At 44.5% G+C, this 20,461-nt stretch overlaps 1 protein-coding gene across 1 annotated transcript in view; it reads left to right on the plus strand.

Annotated features, from left to right (window-relative positions):
- The window catches only part of ATG4A (autophagy related 4A cysteine peptidase), a 63,239-nt gene extending 44,326 nt beyond the window's left edge, over positions 1–18,913 (plus strand). The window contains exons 4-13 of the mRNA XM_049644161.1: positions 1,219–1,317; positions 4,009–4,110; positions 4,287–4,359; positions 7,457–7,536; positions 8,244–8,431; positions 8,553–8,631; positions 13,383–13,528; positions 14,600–14,656; positions 16,320–16,428; positions 17,211–18,913. Coding sequence (XP_049500118.1) covers positions 1,219–1,317; positions 4,009–4,110; positions 4,287–4,359; positions 7,457–7,536; positions 8,244–8,431; positions 8,553–8,631; positions 13,383–13,528; positions 14,600–14,656; positions 16,320–16,428; positions 17,211–17,281 — 1,004 coding nt within the window. The 3' untranslated portion in view covers positions 17,282–18,913. The remainder of the gene's footprint in view (positions 1–1,218; positions 1,318–4,008; positions 4,111–4,286; positions 4,360–7,456; positions 7,537–8,243; positions 8,432–8,552; positions 8,632–13,382; positions 13,529–14,599; positions 14,657–16,319; positions 16,429–17,210) is intronic.
- Positions 18,914–20,461: the final 1,548 nt, after the last annotated feature.

The following is a 20,461-nucleotide window of genomic DNA, read 5'->3' on the forward strand; positions in this document are numbered from 1 at the left end:
GATGATCTCTTCTTTATCTAGTCTTCATTGCATCTCTCCTGTACTAATGTGTCCTATAATTCTACCATTAGCAAGAGCCAAAGGACTCTCCTTCCAGTTTATGAGTTGGCTCAACCGTCCCCATCTTTCTGTAGCAACTCTCCTTCAGTCCCCACAACCAAAGGAAAAGGGTGGCCACTGTGGCCCATTTGTCTTACATGGCTGATGACCCTCCTTAGAGTTAGTCTTGTGAGATCATGCTTATAAGCATAGTTTTCCACTCCCATGTTGAGGACAGAGAGCAATGAAAGCAGAATGTCTCCTCTGCCATCCAAGTTATCTGATTTCACTGGTACCTTGAAAAAGGATATTGAGCTCACCCTGGCCACATACGTGGGATTTTAGTTACATCAAGTGTTCTTAAAGTGGAACCTGTTGTCTTCTTTCATTTATTAACTGGTTTTATGCCTTTTAAAGATGTAGCACATTTCTAATTTATTAGTAGCATTTTCAATTATAGCCATGCTCATAACACCAGATATTTACATCATCCTGAGTGAGTTTGTAGAACACTTGCACAGATATTTTTTCATCTAGTTCTTATAATATCCACTAACAGGCAGGGTGCGTGCTGTTGTTCCCAGTCTATAGTTGAGTCTTGGATCAGGTAACTAGAGACCATTCTTCTGATGCCTAATCTGGGACTCTTTCCTCTATTTTACATTGTCCTTCTTGCTGTTGAGATCTTCATAATGTATATTTAGAACAGTCAAGAGCCTCCCAGATCTCTTTGACCATGTTGATGATTGCCTTTGGTAGCATTTATTCCTTAACTAAGGTAAGACTGGCTTCCCTGAGAAGTGAGCTGTGCAAAAAGCCAGGTTTGGTTAGGCAGATAATGACATGGCATGGGCCCAGTGTTGGTAGTCATACCTGGAAGTCATCTACAAAAAAAAAAAAATTGCATGCATACCTAGAAGTCCCCAAGGAGAAAACCTAAGGGGCAGGTTTTGTTCATTTGCTTGTTTTGTCTTTGGTCATAGAAACTGTTTTGGCTAACTCAGTGTTATCTCTGCAAGTTCCATCCTATAACAAGCCCTGTTTGATATTCAGCTGTATCTCTTGTCTCTTTTCAGAGTCTGTGTTTCTGTCTGTCTTGTATGATTCCCACATTTGCCAATGTTTCAGGAAAGGGCAATCCAAGGAACACATAGTCATTCCCATCCATTTTGCCAACAGGGGGAACTGGCCCTTCATCAGATGCCGGCTGGGGATGCATGCTCCGCTGTGGACAGATGATGCTGGCTCAAGCTCTTATCTGCAGACACTTGGGCAGGGGTGAGTTAAATTCGTTCTGCCTCAGAGACCTCTGCAGTAGCACTTCCTGCTGGTACTTTAGCATTGGTGCCGAGCTTCAGGAGCATTCAGTAACAGAGCCGAAGGTCCTAAAGTGCTATCTGCCAGCTCAAGTGATGGGGCCGAAAAGTCAATAAAGCCTCCCAGGAGAAGGAAACAGCTGGCATTTCCTTGTGATTCACGAAGCCAGAGAGTTATTTTCCTGGGACAGAACTGAACATTGAGGCAGGTGTGTCATTAGAGTTTCCATCTTCGCTATTATTCGAGTGAGTCCTTAAACAGGTCAGATAACAAAGGGAGCAGGAAGAAGGGTGTGGTGGTAAATCTGTTTCTTGACCTCATTGAAAAAGTCTGCCTGGTGAGGATGTAAGTGACCTAAAGGAAGTGCCTAATGAGGGAGCTGGTGCTATTTTGGTTTGGGTTCACTGAGAATATCCACTTGACAATGAAGGAATCCTTAATTTAGCTTTCTTAGGAAGCCAATTCATTAAGAAACTTCTGGTATGCTTGGAACCCTTGAGTCTCCTGCTTTCTTAAGGTATGTGCGTGCTTCCCTGTGGGCATCTGTAGGATGACCTTGGCTGGATGCCAGTTCAGGCACTTGGGTGAAGGCCTGGTTTAACATGGAGATGAGGGAGGGAAAGGACACCTTGGATGAGATTGGCCTGCTGAATTCATTGGCTGCATGAATTCATTGGCTGAATTCATTGTTGCTCCTTGAGATTCAGAGGTATGAAAACATCACTCCTTTCCCCCTGTTCTGGCAGCCTCACACACCCTGCTGCAGTTACCAGAGAGGATTGCAGAAAGGCCTGGGGAGGTTTTAGGGCTTAATGCCTTATTTTCAGAGTTTAGAGGAGCCTAAACCCACTTTTCCTAGGTAGTATCATAATTCCAGTTTTACAGATGAGGAAATTGAGGCTCAGGAAGTACGAGGACTTACCCAGAGTCAAACAGCAAGAAAGCATGGATTTGGGAATAGAAGAAGGCAGGTCTTCTGACTCATTGTCCAGTGATTTCTCTACGGTACACATACTTCTTGGAGCAGATCCATTCTATTTAATTTCTCATTTATAAAACACAGCAAGATGATCTTCCTGGAAGTGAATTCTGTGGGAAGCAAACGAGGAAAACATAAAATCCCAAAGTCAGTAGCCTCAGTCGTTTTAATATAAAAGCAAATAGCAGGAAGAATTTGAAATAGCTCTTGTAGCTAAGATATATTCAAAGATGTAATTTTGGTATTTTTTTAATGTTTATTTTTATTTTTAGAGAGAGAGAGAAAGAGAGAGAGAGAGAGAGAGAGCGGGGGGGAGCAGAGAGAAAGGGAGACACAGAATCCAAAGCAGGCTCCAGGCTCTGAGCTGTCAGCAGAGAGTCCGATGCAGAGCTCAAACCCATGGACTACAAGATGATGACCTGAGCCAAAGTCGGACGTTCAACCGACTGAACCTCCCAGGCGCCCCTTGAAGATGTAGTTTCGTAAAGAAGTATTTTGGAGTGCTTCCTATTCAGTTACTCTATAATTAAGTATTCACCTACTCATCGCTATCATCAGTCAACATTTAGCGGTACTTAGCAGCCAGCTACTCAGGATTTCCCCAGACTTGGACAATTCAGTAGCAAATGAAAAAAAAAAAAATCAACCTGGATGTGGTTCACTCTCTGAAGACTATGCTGGCCACAAAGTTTAAAAGTTTGATTTCAGATCCACTGGAAGCAAAGAGAACAGAAGACTCTGGAGGTAATGGCCTTTGGCTTCAAGTATACTTCAGCTGTGAGGTTAAAATCTCCCTCGAACTTTTGGGAGAGAAATTTGTGTCTTGGAAGCAAACGGAGCCCCGGAGGTCTGTCCCGTTACACAGAGTTCCTAAAGCTGAGGGAAGGGGAGAAGCGCATCCCCTCCACAGTGGCGATTATGGAGAATTTTTGTGGGTGTCCTTTGGGAGGGATAAATAGCCCCTGCAGCATTTGGGGGCGCCATGCCTAAGGCACAGATAGGATTCCTAGAGATGTCGTTATTTTGGCTTTGGTCATAAAGAAACCTTGAACGCTTGATAGCAAAGGTATGTGTTTTTCCAAAGGTCAGTGTGGACGTTTTCAAGGTTGTGTAAAAATGGCAGCATGCAATTGTTTTTTAAACCCCTTAGTTGTAAGTTGTGTATATTCCCCTGTGCACTGTCATGTGTGAGAAGAGCAGTACCCCCCACTCTTTTGGCAATTGAGACTCTTTTGGCAGTGTGGCCAAAATATAGGGACCAAAGCTGTTGCTGTCTGTGTAGAGATGAGACACTGTGGCATCAGAGTGATCTAAGGGTATACTGCTGGGTTTTCAGTGAGCTCCTTCTCGCTGAGTAGCTGACCAGAAAGGCCTTTCCTGACATTGTTGTCATGTAATATTTATCTATCTCAAGCCCTTGGGCTAAGTCAATTCCTTGGTTAAAGTCTTGTTTTGCTTTTACTTTACACCCACTGAGACTTTGAAAGTAATGTCTCCAGATGCCGTTGTTGTCAATATTGGAGTTCCTTAGGAATGTTCTAACTTGATCATTCCTGCCTTCCAGATGCAACTCGTGTGTTTTCCCTCTAACCCCATGGTTACAGTAAGAGTGCAGAGAGGTAAATAAACAGTTATTTTAAATGATTTTAACTCATTTTTTTTTTCTTAAAAAGACTGGAACTGGGAGAAACAAAAAGAACAACCCAAAGAATACCAACGGATCCTACAGTGCTTCTTAGATAGAAAGGATTGTTGCTACTCTATCCATCAAATGGGTAAGGTTACATCAGTAGTTTTATGGCAATGTCTGTACCTACTGCTTTCACCCCCTGCCTTATATGTGGCTCTGCTAAGTTGTCCATCTGCTTAATTATTTATGAAAAAAAAATAGGAGTTTGTGGTATGCTAGAAGAACTTTTGCTAACATCTTTTTTTTTCCACATAAAAACAGCACAAATGGGTGTAGGAGAAGGGAAATCAATTGGCGAATGGTTTGGACCAAATACAGTTGCACAGGTGTTAAAGTAAGTAAAAGAGTCTGGCATCTGCCTTATCGTACTCTCTCCTATGCCTCCTTCTTCTGCCAACTCAGTGTCCCATCAATCTAACTATTCCTGCCATCCCACTAAGCCACCAGACATCTGCACTATTTTGCCCAGACAGTTCTTTGAAGTGTGCCGGATCTTCACTCAGATGAAGACATCTGTTTTCATATTTCAGAGTCGTAGTCACTGGTGCCGGTATAGAGGGAGGCATCTCAGGACTCATTCAGTATCTGTTCCCTCTGCAGGTTGGTGTTCACCTTCCAGGGAACCATCAGCCTGAGGGTTACTTTGAAGCCAAAAGGCTAAATAGTAAGTGGCGGAGGCTGAGCTAGCTTAGGAAAGACAAGGACTCCCACTCTGTATAGTATAAAAAAACCTCATTCATTCATTCATTCATTCAAGATGTAAAATTTTTTAATGTTTATTTACTTTTGAGACAGAGACAGAGACAGAGAGACAGAGCACAAGCGGGAGAGGGGCAGAGAGAGGGGGAGACACAGAATCAGAAGCAGTCTCCAGGCCCTGAGCTGTCTGCACAGAGCCTGATGCAGGGCTTGAACCCACAAACCGTGAGATCATGACCTGAGCCAAAGTCAGATGCTAAACCAACTGAGCCAGCCAGGCGCCCCATCCATTCAACATTTACTGAGTGGCTGTGCTGTGCAAAGTGCTGGGTATACAGAAATAAACTAGACACAGTTCTTGCCTCAAGGAACTCAACACCTGTGGGAGGAGACAAACCCCAAGGGAGTCTTGGGATCAGTTTGTCATGTCTTGGCAGACTCCAGGTACCCCAGCATGGTACTTGTGCAGTTGCTCTGTTAAATCGCAGAATTTACTGCCAATACCAAGAGGCAAGGTGGAGAATCTAAGATGAACATTTTAGAAGTGAATGGGATGGGTGGCATCAGCACCTATACATGTAGGCCACCTCACCTGTTGTCACTCTCCTTCCTGACAGCCTGTCACTGAATGAAAACTCCGCAAGGGCAGAGATTACATTTGTCTTGTTCACTACAGTAACACCAGCACATAAAACTGCCTGGCACACATAAGTGCTCAGTAGATACTTGACGGGTGAATGGAGATGCCATCCAGAATCTGAAGCTGGATTTAGGCATCAGAAGATTGAAACCATCTGGAATCCTTTGGCGTAGCTTGCTTCTTCAATTCCCAGGCTCTCTGGAGGATGATGGCAGGACCTGCTCCATGAAAAGTACAGAGGGGGCACTGTTTCAATTATTAGCCAGTCTTCGTGAACCAGAATGCTCTGGAAATGTGCTCACGAGGGGAGTAGTCTGGATTTCCTGGGGACCCAAGCAAAATCTGTATTTTGGCGTTATTCCTTGCTAATGCTGCAAACCCCCTGTGACCACTTCCTTGCCTTAGTCCATAGTCCCTTTGCGGGGCATCATTGATTCTGCTGAGTGAAGATCTGGCAGTATTTCAGGAAGCACCGTAGGAACCCAGGGTCAAAGGTGTAGAAGATGGATGAGAATGGCTGTGCCGAGCCCCAAACCCAGCCTGAAATGTTTAGTTTTTACATGATGTCCTTCAGAATCTGCTTCTTTCTTCTAAATTTTGAAGTTCTCAACAATAAGCAAATGGAAACATACCTTTTATAAAGAATTTAAGTGGCTTGTTTTTGGTGGGGGAGGGGCAGAGAGAGAGAGGGAGGGAGGGAGGGAGGGAGGGAGGAAGAGAATCTTAAGCAGGATGCATGCTTAGTGCGGAGTCTGACACAGGGCTTGATCCCACGACCCAGGGATCATTATGTGCGCTGAAATCAAGAGTCAGACGCTCAATCGACTAAGCCACCCAGGCACCCCTAAGTGGGTTTTGAGTCACTGTGATTGTTATCATTAATAACAGAGTATTAGTGTATCAGGGAAAGGTAATACATTACAAGGAATGAAATTAAAGTGTAATGGTAATTAACCTCTTCCTGGGAGCTACTTTGGTTAGGAAAATCATATATATATATATATATATATATATATATATATATATATATTTTGTTTTATCCAGTGAGGCTGTGATTTACTCAAGAATTCCAGAAGTAGCCAGGTTAAATACACCTTCTTTCAGACTGGTAAGAGGGAAACATAAGAGAGAAATGGCCATGGTGCTTTATTTTTTATTTTTTTTAATCTTTTTTTTACTTTTTCTTTTGTTTTTTTTTTTTAAATGTTTTTATTTATTTTTGAGAAAGAGTGTGTGAGTAAGGGAAGGGCAGAGACAGAGGGAGAGAGACACAGAATCTGAAGCAGGTTCCAGGCTGTGAGCTGTCAGCACAGAGCCCAACACAGGGTTTGAACTCATGAATGGTGAGATCATGACCTGAGCCAAAGTCGGATGCTTAACCAACTGAGCCACCCAGGTGCCCCGGCAATGGTGCTTTACTCAGACCTCAGATAATCCTTGTGTTGAAGGGGTTTTCTTTCTAACCTCCTCCAAAGTTATACAATTCAGCATGCTCTCTCTCTGTTCAGCTGTTGACCAGAGAGGCCCCACACCAAGGCCATATGCAGCCTACGTCTCTTGAACAGCATTTGCACTGCACATGGGGAGGGGTGTAAGAGATATTTCTCTCTCTCTCTCTCTCTGCATTTTCCTTAGCCTTATCCTCAACATTATCTGTGCTCCCAAACATATGTATGTATTTATATTTTATATTTTATATTTATATTTATAACTTCATGACAGTTACCTTTTTTTGAAAAAAGCAGTAAGTCAGAATGTGTTTTGTTTAAGAAAACAAAATCTCTGGGAGCAGATACGTTGACATCTTTTCTCTTTTGCCTGACAGGAGTCACTTTGTGAGGTAGACTTTTCCATTTTGTAAAGCAGGACTTTTTTTTCGGCATTCTAAAACAGTGACTCTGTGGCATTCTCAAGGTCCCTGGACATGGAATGTTCCAGAGCTCTCGGTCAGGGGAGCCAGAGCTGACCTGAACCCTAACTTCTCTGTGGCTCAGCATTTGGTGACTTTAGGAACAGTGGGCATATATTGTACTGCTTCCTGCTATTGTTGCCATCTTCCCCCATTTTTACTTCATTGTGTGTTACTTTGCAGAAAACTTGCTTTATTTGACGAATGGAATTCCTTGGCTGTTTATGTTTCAATGGATAACACAGTGGTCATTGAAGATATCAGTGAGTCCCTAGCCTGTCTACCTTCCCAGGTGGTGGGTGGTTGAGATCCTTCCTCAACATTCAGAAAGTGTGGGGGTGGGTGGGGGAGAGGGAGAGAGAGGGACAACAGACAGACAGACTGACAGACAGGCACTGACTCTCTGGCCTGCTCCACTAAAGCAGGGAAGCTTGGGGGGAGGGCACAGGACTCTGGTTAATCATTCGCTATGCCTTTTCTTCTCTTTCCTTTCAGCTTTCTGAAAGGAAGAAAACAATGAGGGTCTTTTCTGACCCTAAGTGAGCTATCAAACCCTTTCCCTGCAGGATACTCAAAGTATAGATAATCAGTTAAACCCAACAGCTCTTCTGTGGAGGTCCCCATTTGCCCCAGCCCTGTGCTTTCTGCCATGGGGTTAGAGAAACCAAAGATACAGTCCCTGTCTCAAAGGCAGAAAAACTAGTCTAGAAATCAGATTTTTTTTTTCAATGAGCCCCTAATATCTGGCAGGAGGTAAGTGAGTGCCTGGTTGCCAGAAGGAAGAGGAGTAAGGTCTGGAGAAGTGGTCTGGGCTTCCTGTGGGGCAAGGCGGGGCAAGCTGGGCCTCAGTGGCAGATGGGAGGGCTTCCCAGGCAGATGTCATGTGAGGTTGCCCTTAGTTTTGCCCTTGGTGTATCTCATATGACCGGATACCCCTTACTCACCCAGCTCTCTTGTCTTCCGCTTCCAGAAAAAATGTGCTGCGTCCTTCCCTCAAGTGCTGACACAGTTGGTGAGAGCCCCCCTGGCACTCTGAATGCTTCGAATCAGAGTAGGGGCACCTTTGCCTGCTGCCCAGCCTGGAAACCCCTGCTGCTTATTGTGCCCCTTCGCCTGGGCATAAACCAAATCAATCCTGTCTATGTCGATGCGTTCAAAGTAAGTCACCCCGTTTCCCAGGCCCAGTGCCGCCCGCCCATCACACCGCCATGTAAGCACAGAGATCCGTGAGCAGCAGTCCACAAGTGAGTTGAGAATCTTGCACTCTCTTTCCCTCTAGGAGTGTTTTAAGATGCCCCAGTCTTTAGGTGCCTTAGGAGGAAAACCAAATAACGCCTATTATTTCATAGGATTCTTAGGTAAGAAAAGAGGAATCACAAGTAAGTCGTTATGGGCCAGGGGAGGGTGGGCAGAAGGTTTGCACGTGAGACCAGGCAATTCCAGTTAGGGGGCCCTCTTCTAGCCCAGACATGCTGTGGCCTCTGGCCAGCTCATTCTGTCTCTGGCCTGATCTGTGGAGAGTAACACTTCTCTGTGTCTGCTGGAGAGTGGATCCCCTCCTTCAGTGTCCCACTTCCTTGCCTCTTGATAAGATGGTTCTATAGCTGCTTTCCCACTGGACCACCCCAAGGTCACAGCATTATCTCAGCATCTCTGTCTCCTTTCTATGGGGTCCAGGGTGGCAGGGTTTCACTCCCCTGGCATTGTCGATCCCCCTCTTTTAGGGACTTGGGCATTCGTGCTAGGAGCCACCTTCTGACTTCCTTGCAGCTGGGCCTGCTGCCTCCTTGTTCAGAGCCATGACTGGGTAGACGTGAGAGGAGGCAAAGACAGAGCTATCCTGTTTCTGATAACAGGGGCTAAGCCTTAAAACCACTAACTTCCTAATGCAGATGCTAACAAGCAGCCCAGGATCCCTTGCCTAGGTCGATGCCTCTGGAAATCTAGCTGCCTTACTCACTAGCTGTGGTCAGAGTCATTTAAGGCCCATGGCACACAAGGTGAGCTAGCCCAGTTCTTCTCAAACTTTAATGTGCATGCAAATCACCCTGAGAGCCTATTTAAATTTTTTTAATGTTTATTTATTTTAGAGAGAGAGAGAGACAGAGCATGAACGGGGGAGCGTCAGAGAGAGAGGGAAACACAGAATCTGAAGCAGGCTCCAGGCTCTGAGCTGTCAGCATAGAGCCTGATGCAGGGCTCGAACTCACGGACCGTGAGATCATGACCTGAGCCGAAGTCAGACACTTAACCGAATGAGCCACCCAGGCGCCCCCTGAGAGCCTATTTAAAATGCACGTTCAGCAGGTCCAGGGTGGGCCCTGAGAGTCTACATTTCTAACTAGGTGGTCCTGTGGCTGCTGGTGTACACACTGCACGTTGAGTACCAAGGGCCTAGACCCCTGGTTAGTGCTGAAGGGCACAGGGAAGGGGGCGATGTGGCATGAAACTGGGCTTCGAGGAACATGAGCTTAGATTACAAGGGAGAGCCTTAGTTAGGCAAGAGCGAGCCAGAGCAGACCTGGGGAAAGGCACAAGGGATGTGCAGAGGAGAGGGTGAAATGGGCTTGGCCACCCTCCCCCCCCAACTCCTTGGAGATTCAGGGAGGTGAGGAGGGGGTGGAAACAGACATACCTGGCCTCATATGCAGTCTCCCAGTTATCAGCTGTGTGACAGCAGGAAACAAATATCGACTCTTCAGTCTCAGTTTCCTCTAATGGAAAATAGGGCTGGGGCCCCTGGCTGGCTCAGTTGGTAGAGCATGTGACTCTTGATCTCAGGGTTGTGAGTTCGAGCCCCATGTTGGGCGTAGAACTTACTTTAAAAAACAAAAAAGAGGGGTGCCTGGGTGGCTTAGTCGGTTGAGCATCCGACTTCAGCTCAGGTCATGATCTCACAAGTCATGAGTTCGAGTCCTGAGTCGGGCTCTGTGCTGACAGCTCAGAGCCTAGAGCCTGCTTTGGATTCTGTGTCTCCCTCCCTCTCTCTCTCTCTCTGTCCCTCCTCCACTCGCACTTAGTCTCTCTGTCTCTCATAAATAAAACAGCAAAAAAAAATTTTTTTAAGAAAAACAAAAAAGAAAATAGGCCTACCCCTTAACTCTCCGTGTTGTCACCTCACAGGGGAGCACTCAGCAAATAGCCAAGCATGCAGTATGCACTCAGTAAAAGATAGCCCCACCCTTCCTGACCCCCCAACTGGTCTGGTCTTTGCTTACTCTTTCTTCTCTTTGAGGCTGTCTACACAGTTGCCTGAGCTCTCTATTGCTGCCATCTATTGGTTGAGCCCCAAAACTACAGCTTGATGGAAAATTTGCAAACCATGGAGGCATTTCATTTCTTTCTCCAAGTACAAAATCCAGTATTTGGAGTTATATAAATTTAGACAGCCTCTGCTTCTAAATTTTTGGGATCCTGTCAAATACAATGTTGTAAAAAAGTCAATTTCCTGTATTTTGGTACTTGAGCACAAGGCTGAAACAGATGCGAAATAATTTTGGAGGGGGCTCAATGGAGAGTGTATGGGATTCCCAGGTACCCTGGCCTCGCTTTCCTCAAGTTACCCAGAGAGAATTTGCCAAGCTGGCATATCCCTTTTGTTTCATAAGCCCACTGGGTCAGGGTGACTTGTGAGGGTTGACTACTCGTGAAAGGGGTGACGGCAATCTTTAGTTCCCCAGAGAGAGGTTTACATAGTACCCATTTGCCCATTGGCTTTCATAAACTCTTTGCTTCACCTTCATTGGAGGCTCCAAAGTCCCCCTAAATCCCCTTTTCTGCCTTATCCCCTTACTGTATTCGGTTGGGGTTCCAGATTGTAAAATGCCTGAAAGGAGGGAACAGATGAGACCTGCCATTTTCTGAACAGCTGTCTTGTGTCAGAGACCCCGCCAAGTACCACTCCCCATGTAGGTAGGAAGGTAGGTAGGTAGGTAGGTAGATAGATAGAGAACATATACATATATAGTCCTATATAGAGATGTATAGATATAGATAGTCCTATATAGAGATGTATAGATATAGATAGCATAATACCCCTGTGAGTTAGAGCTTGTTATTATAGTGAGACTAAGAGTTAGAGGGATTGTTTCCTCAAGGCCACCCAGCTAGAAAGTAGCAAAGCCAGGATATAATCCCGATTTGGCCATCCCTGTTTACCATGCCACATTGCTTCCTGAGGGCCCTCTTTCTTGGTGGGAAGCTGGGGAAAGCTCTCAATGTGGACACTAAGGCCAGGATGAGACTCTGGCTTTCCAATTTTGCCTGCTTAGACAGGAGATGTTTGTCCCCTGTACTTGGGTAAAGAAAGGTTGTCACCTGAGATGCATAGTGTGAGCCCTGTGTCTGCAGATGGTTGACCAGACTGCCTCTTACACTTGAGCCTCTTTAGAGACCTTGATTTAGTCCTCACATCACTTCTAGGGCTTCTTAGATATTCTCCTGTATCTCTTTTAAGCACTCTAAGGAACAGTGCAGCCTGCCAAGCTCCATCACACACACACACACACACACACACACACACACACACACGCACGCACACACACAAGGCCAGAATCAGAGAGGATGCTCTTATTATTCCCAGCATCTTAACTTGAAACGCCCTGGTAGGATGCTTGATTCTAACCATGTTCTGGATCTCTATTTTATTGTGCAGAACTTCCTTTTCTTCTTACTTTTCTGTTGTCATAAGTAGGCTTCCTTCTAAACATTCTGGTTGTTGCTTTTCTTTGTGACTTCATGCTTTTTTGATATAACTAATCTCACCCACCTGTGGTCTAGGGGGCATATGTATGTACCTTGACTTTCATAAAACAAGTCATATGGGGGCATTGATTTTCATGTACTCTTAAACATGTATTTGTAGGGAAATACTTTTGAGTCAAAGCGAGATACTTCAGTGGCCACCTTGTATTTGTATTGTGTTTTAAGCATTTCACAGAAAAGAAACCTTCTGGTTCTTATAATGCCCTGTGAGGTAACTGGAACAGGCCTAGTAACCCCAGTTTAAAAACAAGAGAATTTAAGACCAATTGAATTGAATGGTTTGCCCTTGGTCTGTGACACAGACAAGTTAAGCTACTCATCAGACATCAGAAACACATTCTTTGCCAACAGAAGTACTTAGATGGGGCCCAACACAGCCCTGGGTGCCATTCCAGGGAGATTCTTTGGGGCATCTCTCCCTACCATGCCCTCCAGCCTCAGGTAGATCTCTCTCTGGTTGCCTAACCCAGTCTATTACACAGAAGCCCACATGGCCCTGAGGCCTGGACAGTGAGGTTGGGGTTCCACCTTAGGAACTTTTGGCAGCTCAGCCTGCCTCTGATGAGCATTAGAGGGACTCTCAGCCCCTTGAATATCAAAGTAGAGCTTTTATTATCTCAGACTCCTCCAGGGTCATCATTGGACTAGGCCTTTTCAATTTGACAAAATGTAGCTTTCCTCTCATTTGTAAAGATTGAACATGTTGAAGTGAATTCTCCCAGGGAGGCGTATGTGTACTGATGTTAAGGAGCCCAAGGCAGTACTTTCCAACAGGAATTACTAACTTGCTAACGTTGACTAATTTGCTAGCTAAATCAAGACCAGAAGTCAGAGCCCTGGTATCCTATCCATTGCAGAGTCCGCATTCCCATTTCTTTTGAAGGCCAAGGCCTTTTTTCTTACCAGATGGGCTCTCTGACTGGAGGTCTGAGCACTGATGGTGTGGAGTGAGATGCTTTTCCATGTTGAAAGAGGCAGGAAGCTCCCCCTAATGGCACCTGGGCTCATGCCCTGGTGATCCTACCTACTGCCTCTTTGCTACTGCTGCTCACAGAGCCTGCCATGTCATCTGTGGTCTCTCATTCCTCAAACCATTTCTCAAACCTGTCACTCTCCATTTCCAGTCTTTGACCTTAAGGAGATACAAATGCTAGGGCAAGTCTTCTCATCAAATGATTGGACTTGGCTTCCTTCAAGCATGATCACCCACGTTCGGGCTTTCTGTCACCTCATTCTCATTGTCACCAAGGGACGGGTTTAGAAAACCAGAGTGCCTCTCCCAAGGGCAGCAGTGAGGCCAGGGCCAGTGGTTCTTTCTAGATTAAGCATATCTCATTCTAAACAGGTGATGAGCTCATTTTCTTGGACCCTCACACAACCCAGACTTTTGTTAACACCGAGGAAAATGGAACAGTTGATGACCAGACTTTCCATTGCCTGCAATCCCCTCAGCGAATGAACATCTTGAACTTGGATCCTTCCGTAGCATTGGTGGGTATACAACAGCACCCTATTACAGATTGGTTCCTTGAGGGTCATCCATGTTGCTAGGTAGGGCGGCAAGAGTGTGTTCAGTCACCAACCCCTACAAGGGGTAGCATAGTATTGTGGGGAGGGGGTGGACCTTGAAGACAACTACTCGAGTTGGAATCCAGGCCCTGCCACTTACTAGCTATGGACTTAGTGGGAGTCCCTTAACTTTTCTAAGCCTCAGTCTTCTCATCCCTAAAATGAGCAAAACAATAGTTCCTTCACCGTAGGGTCGTATGACGTATACTGTGCATTAGGCACTCAGTGCAGTGGCGGGCACATTGTAAGCATTCTGTAAATAGTTATTATTAGTGTTACAGTCATTCCCCTTTTACTTCTTGCCGTCTAATTATTGCCACACAGGCACAGGGAATAAGGTAGGACATACAGAGGGAGGGAGGGATAAGAGGGCACCCAGGGGCACTTCTGGGTGCCTAGTGCTGATTTCTCTGGACACACAATCCAGGAAGTTGCAGGGTTTCCCCCCTGGAAGGATGGCTCTGAGGATGGGGAAGGAGATTCATGGTCCCCTTTGTTCTAATAGATAATTTCCTTAAGGTGAAAGCCATCTTATTAAGTACCGCCTCTAGCTAAAAGTACTCTTTGGCTTATCTGTTGGTTTAGTTGACTGTTCTTTATGGATGTGTCTGTGCACTGAATGTGATGGAATTAACCCCATGCTCTGGAGATTGGCCTTCAAGTTACTGTGTCTCATAGTATGAGGGGAGATGGATGGGGAAGGCCAAGGACAGGGAAAGAGGGAGAGGGAGGGAGAGAGTGAGGGAGGGAGAGAAAGAGATAAAGATGGAGAGGGAGAGATGGAATGAACAAGTCAATGTGTGTGTCCAGGTGAGGCAATGACCTAGGAGAGAGAGAAATTCTGCCAGTATTTTTCATTATTGCCAGAAGACACATCTATAGAGAGTGGCCCATATCACAGCTTTGGGCCAGTGGCTCCATCTTGCAGTGCATAGGGCCTGACTTAGTGCACCTGCCCAGTTCTAAGTTGTGTTCTCTTGCTTTCCCCCCAAGGGATTTTTCTGCAAAGAAGAAAAAGACTTTGATAACTGGTGTAGCCTTGTTCAGAAGGTATGTATGTTTTTCTTAGTGTTAAAAACAAAATTGTTCAATAGGATTCCTTTTCAAGACCGTTTCTCATAGTAACCTAAATCTAGCCTGCTAGGACTTTATTTCAAGAGAGAAACTGAGATGTGGGGGGTTATGCAGAACCTTGGGGGAACCAAAGAAAAACTTTGGGTTGAAATATGCTTAGTATGTCAAGTGAGTGATATTTTTAGCTAAGTAATGTTTCATCTCATTATGCCTACGAGTTATATGAAATAGTCATGAAATAGTCCATGAATATTCTACCAGTTTAACTTAAAAATGCTGATTTCATAGAGTTCAGCCTAAATTCTTCCTTATTCCATTCATAAGGCTGAAATGGTTGAAGGAACTAAACTAAAGTTTTTTATTTGTTTAGTGGTCTGTTTACAGTTTCATATAGTCAATTATGGTTTAGGAAGCTTGTCTTTCAACTGTCTCATTTCTATAAAATACAGGCATGCTGCCATTAAAGGAAACACAATTTTCAGAAATATGTAAATACCAAAGCAAGATATTCTTTCTTCTTGGTATTTTGTGTAAAAGGGTATTGATCGTGTTTTGCTAGCTCACCAATCGTTCTATCTGCCCACCTCATCCTCACTTCTAACACATGCCAAATATGTGGGTGACATTGATAAATGCGTATGGAAAGAATGGAGATCACAGGGAGAAGTTTAAAATGCCCTGGATGGGGTGGCAGGAGACATGATGTTCTCCTATTTGGAAAAAAAAAAGTTGACAAGATGGGAGTCCAGAGCCTCTTGCAAGTGTAAGAGCAGATTTATCTTCGCAAGAGAACAAATAATTTACACTAATGTCCCGAGCTGAATCTCAAACCCCAGTTAATAATTGGCTGAAACATAATGGAAAATCATTTTCTAAAGGCAATGCTTAACATTTCAGAATGCAGAAAAACTGTATTTATACCACATTTAAAGTTCAAATGAAGGGCGCCTGGGTGGCTCAGTCAGTTAAGCGTCCAACTTTACTCAGGTCATGATCTCTCATGGTTCGTGGGTTGGAGCCCCGCATCGGGCTCTGTGCTGACAAACAGCTCAGAGCCTGGAGCCTGCTTTGGATTCTATGTCTCCCTCTTTCTCTGTTTCTCCTTCCCCACTCATGCTGTGTCTCTCAAAAATAAAATAAATGTTAAAAAACATTTTTTTAAAAAGTTCAAATAAAAGTCTCTTGTGAGACTATGCCATCTAAATTAGGATGTACACCATAAGTGTTGGGCTAAAACCAAACCAAACTAAACCAAAACCATGTATTCTCTTGGGGCAGATTTAATGTAATTAACACACATTTCTTTGGAGCCAACACTTCAGGAACTTGTCAGCCCCATATTGAGTTAGGCCCGTGCAAGTGGCATATGACCTGAACCTCCTGATGGACTGTGGGCAGTGAGTACTGACCTTCCATCAGATACTCCCTCCATGGTCCTTCCTTCCTGGCCAACAGTATCTAGAGTTGAAGAGGGCTGGGTCTTCGGATGGGTCAAGTAGAGGATGGGTATGCTGGCTACAGCTTTGTTTTCACCTTTCAACAACCAGGTCCCTCTCATAGGGTTTGGGATCACAAATGGACAATTGGGCAGAAATGTAGTAAGTCTGAAGTGTTTACAACTGTTGCTGTGTTTCCTCAGGAAATTCTAAAGGAAAATTTAAGGATGTTTGAATTAGTTCAGAAACACCCATCGCACTGGCCTCCCTTTGTTCCTCCAGCCAAGCCAGAAGTGACAACTTCTGGGGCAGGTAAGCCATTGGTCCGGGGCTCTTGGGCCAGCAGACCTAGGCGTAGCAGTTGTTTTATGAGACAGAAGCAATGGTGGCCCATGTTTCCATGGAATGTACAATTTCCACTCAGCTGGTCTGATCAAGGAATGATGATTTTAATCTACTGAGGAACTGATACTTATCAATTTCCAAGAGGGGCAGTGGAAGAAAATGAGCTCGATGCAAAAGTTCCTTGCAAAGTGAAAATGCCTAGAACTTTCATGGTCTGTTCAAAAAACAAACCAGAGGCCATGGGTGATTCGAAAGGTACCTCAAAGATTACAGAGTCTCATCCTCATCACTGTGAATAAGACTAGGTAACAAGTTCCATTATTTAGCTTCTTTAGAAAGAATTTCTAGCACTCGTCAGTGGCCCCACCTGTGGGTCTCCTCTACACATGCTTTTCTGCAGCAAAATTATTAAAACGTGCACAGTCTTGGGGCATCTGGGGGGGCTCGGTTGAGCATCCAACTTCGGTTCAGGTCATGATCTCACAGTTTGTGAGTTTGAGCCCCACATCAGGCTTTGTGCTGATAGTACAAAGCCTGCTTGGAATTCTCTCTGTCTCTCTCCCTCTGTCCCTCCCCGACTTGTGTTTGTTCTCTCTCTCTCTCTCTGTCTCTCTCTGTCTCTCTTAAAATAAATAAATAAATAACTTTAAAAAAATTAAAACATGCCCAGTCTTAACTACTGAGTACCATATGGACCACTCCAACCTAAGTGTCAAGCTTTCTTCTTTTTCATTTCCATATCCTGATAGAATTCATCGACTCTACTGAGCAACTAGAGGAGTCTGACCTGGAGGAAGATTTCGAAATTCTGAGTGTATAGAATAATGGAACCTCATCTTGGTGATCTGTCTTCCACCTGGCACCAGAAGAACACGAAGCCCTTACATAACACTTTTCTAGTCAGCAAGTGCCTGATATGCCAACAGCATACAAACTTGATAGCAATCATGACTGAGCCAATCACCATTTCTCAGAAAACAAACAACAGCAACCCTTCCCCAGAATGAACTAGAACAATCATGGAATGTAGGAGCAGAAAGAATTAGGAGCTGTCCCTTGCTTCCCAGCTTGTCTTACCTGGCCACCGCAAGTCTTCAGCTACTGAAACGAGAAGGTGGAGGTCAGACAGCAGCTCCCATCTTGCTTCCAGCACCAGCAGAGGAGAGATGGTTACCCTGTGCTTCTTCACCCTTTCAGGTGTGACCTCTTTGGAGCTAAATACTAAGAAGCAATCTAATCTATTCTCTTTCTCTAATAATAAAGTGATTGCATCAGGGAGAGAAAGTTCTTGTTAAATTATTTGAATATGTATTTTAAATAATTATAATTTACATCAAAAATGTGTCAAAGAAACTATATCAAATGTGCACTCATTGGCCTCCTTCCTATTTGAGGGAACCTCACCATTTGATGGGTTACTGTCACCGTCCTTACTGATGTTTTTGTCAGATGTCACCCTATCCTTAAATCAAATCATGATCGCTTAAATCAGGGGTTGGCAAACTTTCTGTGAAGGGCCAAATAGTAAACATTTTGGGCTTTGCAGGCCACGTGGCCTCTGTCACAGCTACTCAGCTCTGCTGTTGAGGTGCAAAAGTAGCCATAGACAGCGTGCACACAAATGAACCTGGCTGTAAGCCAATAAAACTTTATTTACAAAAACAGGTGGCGAGCTGGATTTGGCCTGCAAGCTGTATAGTTTGCCAGTCACTGACTTAAATGTTGATTTGGGGGAAATAAAAAATTGTGTCTGAATTAGACTCCACTTTGGTTGGCAGTCATAATTAGAAAAAAATTATTCATGTGGTGACATTTAATCTTAAGTACATCAGATGCCATTCCAAACCACTTCAGGATGAGCAACAGAGTAAATCTTAAAATCTTTTCGTCAAATTGGCTTTGCTAAACACTCTTTTGTGTGGATATACCTCAAGTCCAAGTGGTGTCTTCCCATTTTCCTCTCCTTACCTGTTAACTTGTGTGCATTTCACCTCCCTCCTCCACCAAGTCCCCAAGGAAGGCCAGCAACACAGCTTGAAAGCTCGCACAAAACCCAAGTTTGCTTTGTTTTGCTTGTATATTTAGGAACATTAGAACATTTGTTTCCTTAAATTCCATTTTATTCTTTTTTTTCCCAGTAGGCAGTATATTACAGTGGTTCAAAATTCAAAAGGTGCAAAATGGTTTGCAGTGAAATGTCTGTGTCTCCCACAGGTCGGTTCCCTTCCTGAATGCTCCCAGTGTCGTTACTTTCTTGTTTATTGGTCCAGAATATCTATATTCTGCATATACAAATATATGCATATATGTCTTATATTTGGTTTCAACAACCTTGTTTCTCTACTTTTGATTTGTCTATAAAGGATCCTGTAGACCCAGAGTATAAAAACCCATTTCTTGAACTCTAGCCTGGATAGGGCTAAAAACAGTTATAGGCATATTTTGAAACAAGTTGTAGATTGGTTGCCTTCTGCCATTTGACTTTAATTGTATTTTTCCTGCCTCAGTGTTTTCTTGTAAAGCTCAGCTTGCATTAATAGGCTCAGGGTGGTGCGGGGGTGGGGTTCACAAATTGTAGTGAGATGGACTTTAGAAAAGTTTTCATCAAAGAATGTCAAAAGAGTCAAATGTTGATATTTAATTCCTTTTATTTGCAATGTACAAGGCTGGCACCATGCTTATTACTGAGATAGGAGGTGAAAGTAACAATAACACAGATTATACTGATTATGCTTGGTCTGTGTTGGCACAGTTTACATAATATTTAAGGAAACAGAATCAGCTGGAAGGAATCACCTCATGTCAACATAGCTAAGTATTCTGGGAAAGTGATAGAGGAAATGGTGAAAACACATCCCCTGAATAGAATACAATACACTTTATAGTCAACTCAGGTTTTCTTCAGGTCTGCCAACTGCTAAAGAGAGGAGTGTGCTAGATTTTTATGAGGTTTAAAACCATATTAAAATTGTTTAACAGGCTACCTGTGAAAGAGCAGTTGGATGGACATTTTAATGGAAAGTCTCTAACAACAGCCTCAAAGCGCAAAGGACCCAACACACCGGATCTTCGATCTGCCACATTGCACACATCTGGATGGCATTTGAAATAAACAGGGACTTCTGAGCAATTGGGCCAAGGGATTTGCCTTTTTGTTCCTGGAGTCAAAAGCAAAATTCACACCTCCTTACCCATCTACCTCTCTAACCCCAGCCTGGGAGAAAGGGCTGTGGTTCTCATTTCCCTTGATGGGCCTGGCTGCATTTGGGGCATCCTCTGCTCTACTCTGGACCAGGCCAAGTCCTAGGTCTCTGGCCAGGGAGGGAGCCAGCAAGGAGGAAGTGATTTGTCTAGGACCCTATGAAGTTAATGAGCTCCCCTTCTAAGCATTATGGGGCCCAGTTGTGCTCACTCTCCAAGGAGGCAAAGCTCACCCCAGGCTACTGGCTGGCACCCCATTCCAGGTCTGCTGCCTGCCTAGACACAGTGCATGTCCTTGAAGAGTGAGAGCTTGCCCCATGCAGGCTTGAGCCATCCATGAACATTCAGCCAGAGGATTCTTGTTTTTAATGTGGAAACACTGTGTTCTGGTTTAAGCCAAATAATGCATGGTGCTCTCTGGACATAAAGAAATGACTTACCAGCTATTACAAAGACCTTTCTGATCAAGGCAGTGAGGAAAGCCAGTGGTCTAAGGAAGCAGTAGCCCAGTGGGTCTTTCTGAGGTAGCCATGAATAATCACACAAACATCGGAATCAAATGGTAGCACCAGGTTGACTGAAATGGGACAGCAGATCTCAGTAGGGTGATCTCACCCATTGGGCCTGAGGGTTGGGGCGACCAGTGTCCAGTACAGCCCAAAAGAGACTCCAACGTACAACTTGACAGTGGGCAATAGGGCTTGGGCCTTCCTTCTTCAGATCGTTGGGGTTTGTGAGGTGACCGTTGTGTGGGGGAGGGGAGGGCAAGGGGCAGGGTTGCAGGTGCCCCTCCCCCCCC

The sequence above is a fragment of the Panthera uncia genome, chromosome X (genome assembly GCF_023721935.1).
Source record: "Panthera uncia isolate 11264 chromosome X, Puncia_PCG_1.0, whole genome shotgun sequence".
Taxonomy (NCBI): domain Eukaryota; kingdom Metazoa; phylum Chordata; class Mammalia; order Carnivora; family Felidae; genus Panthera; species Panthera uncia.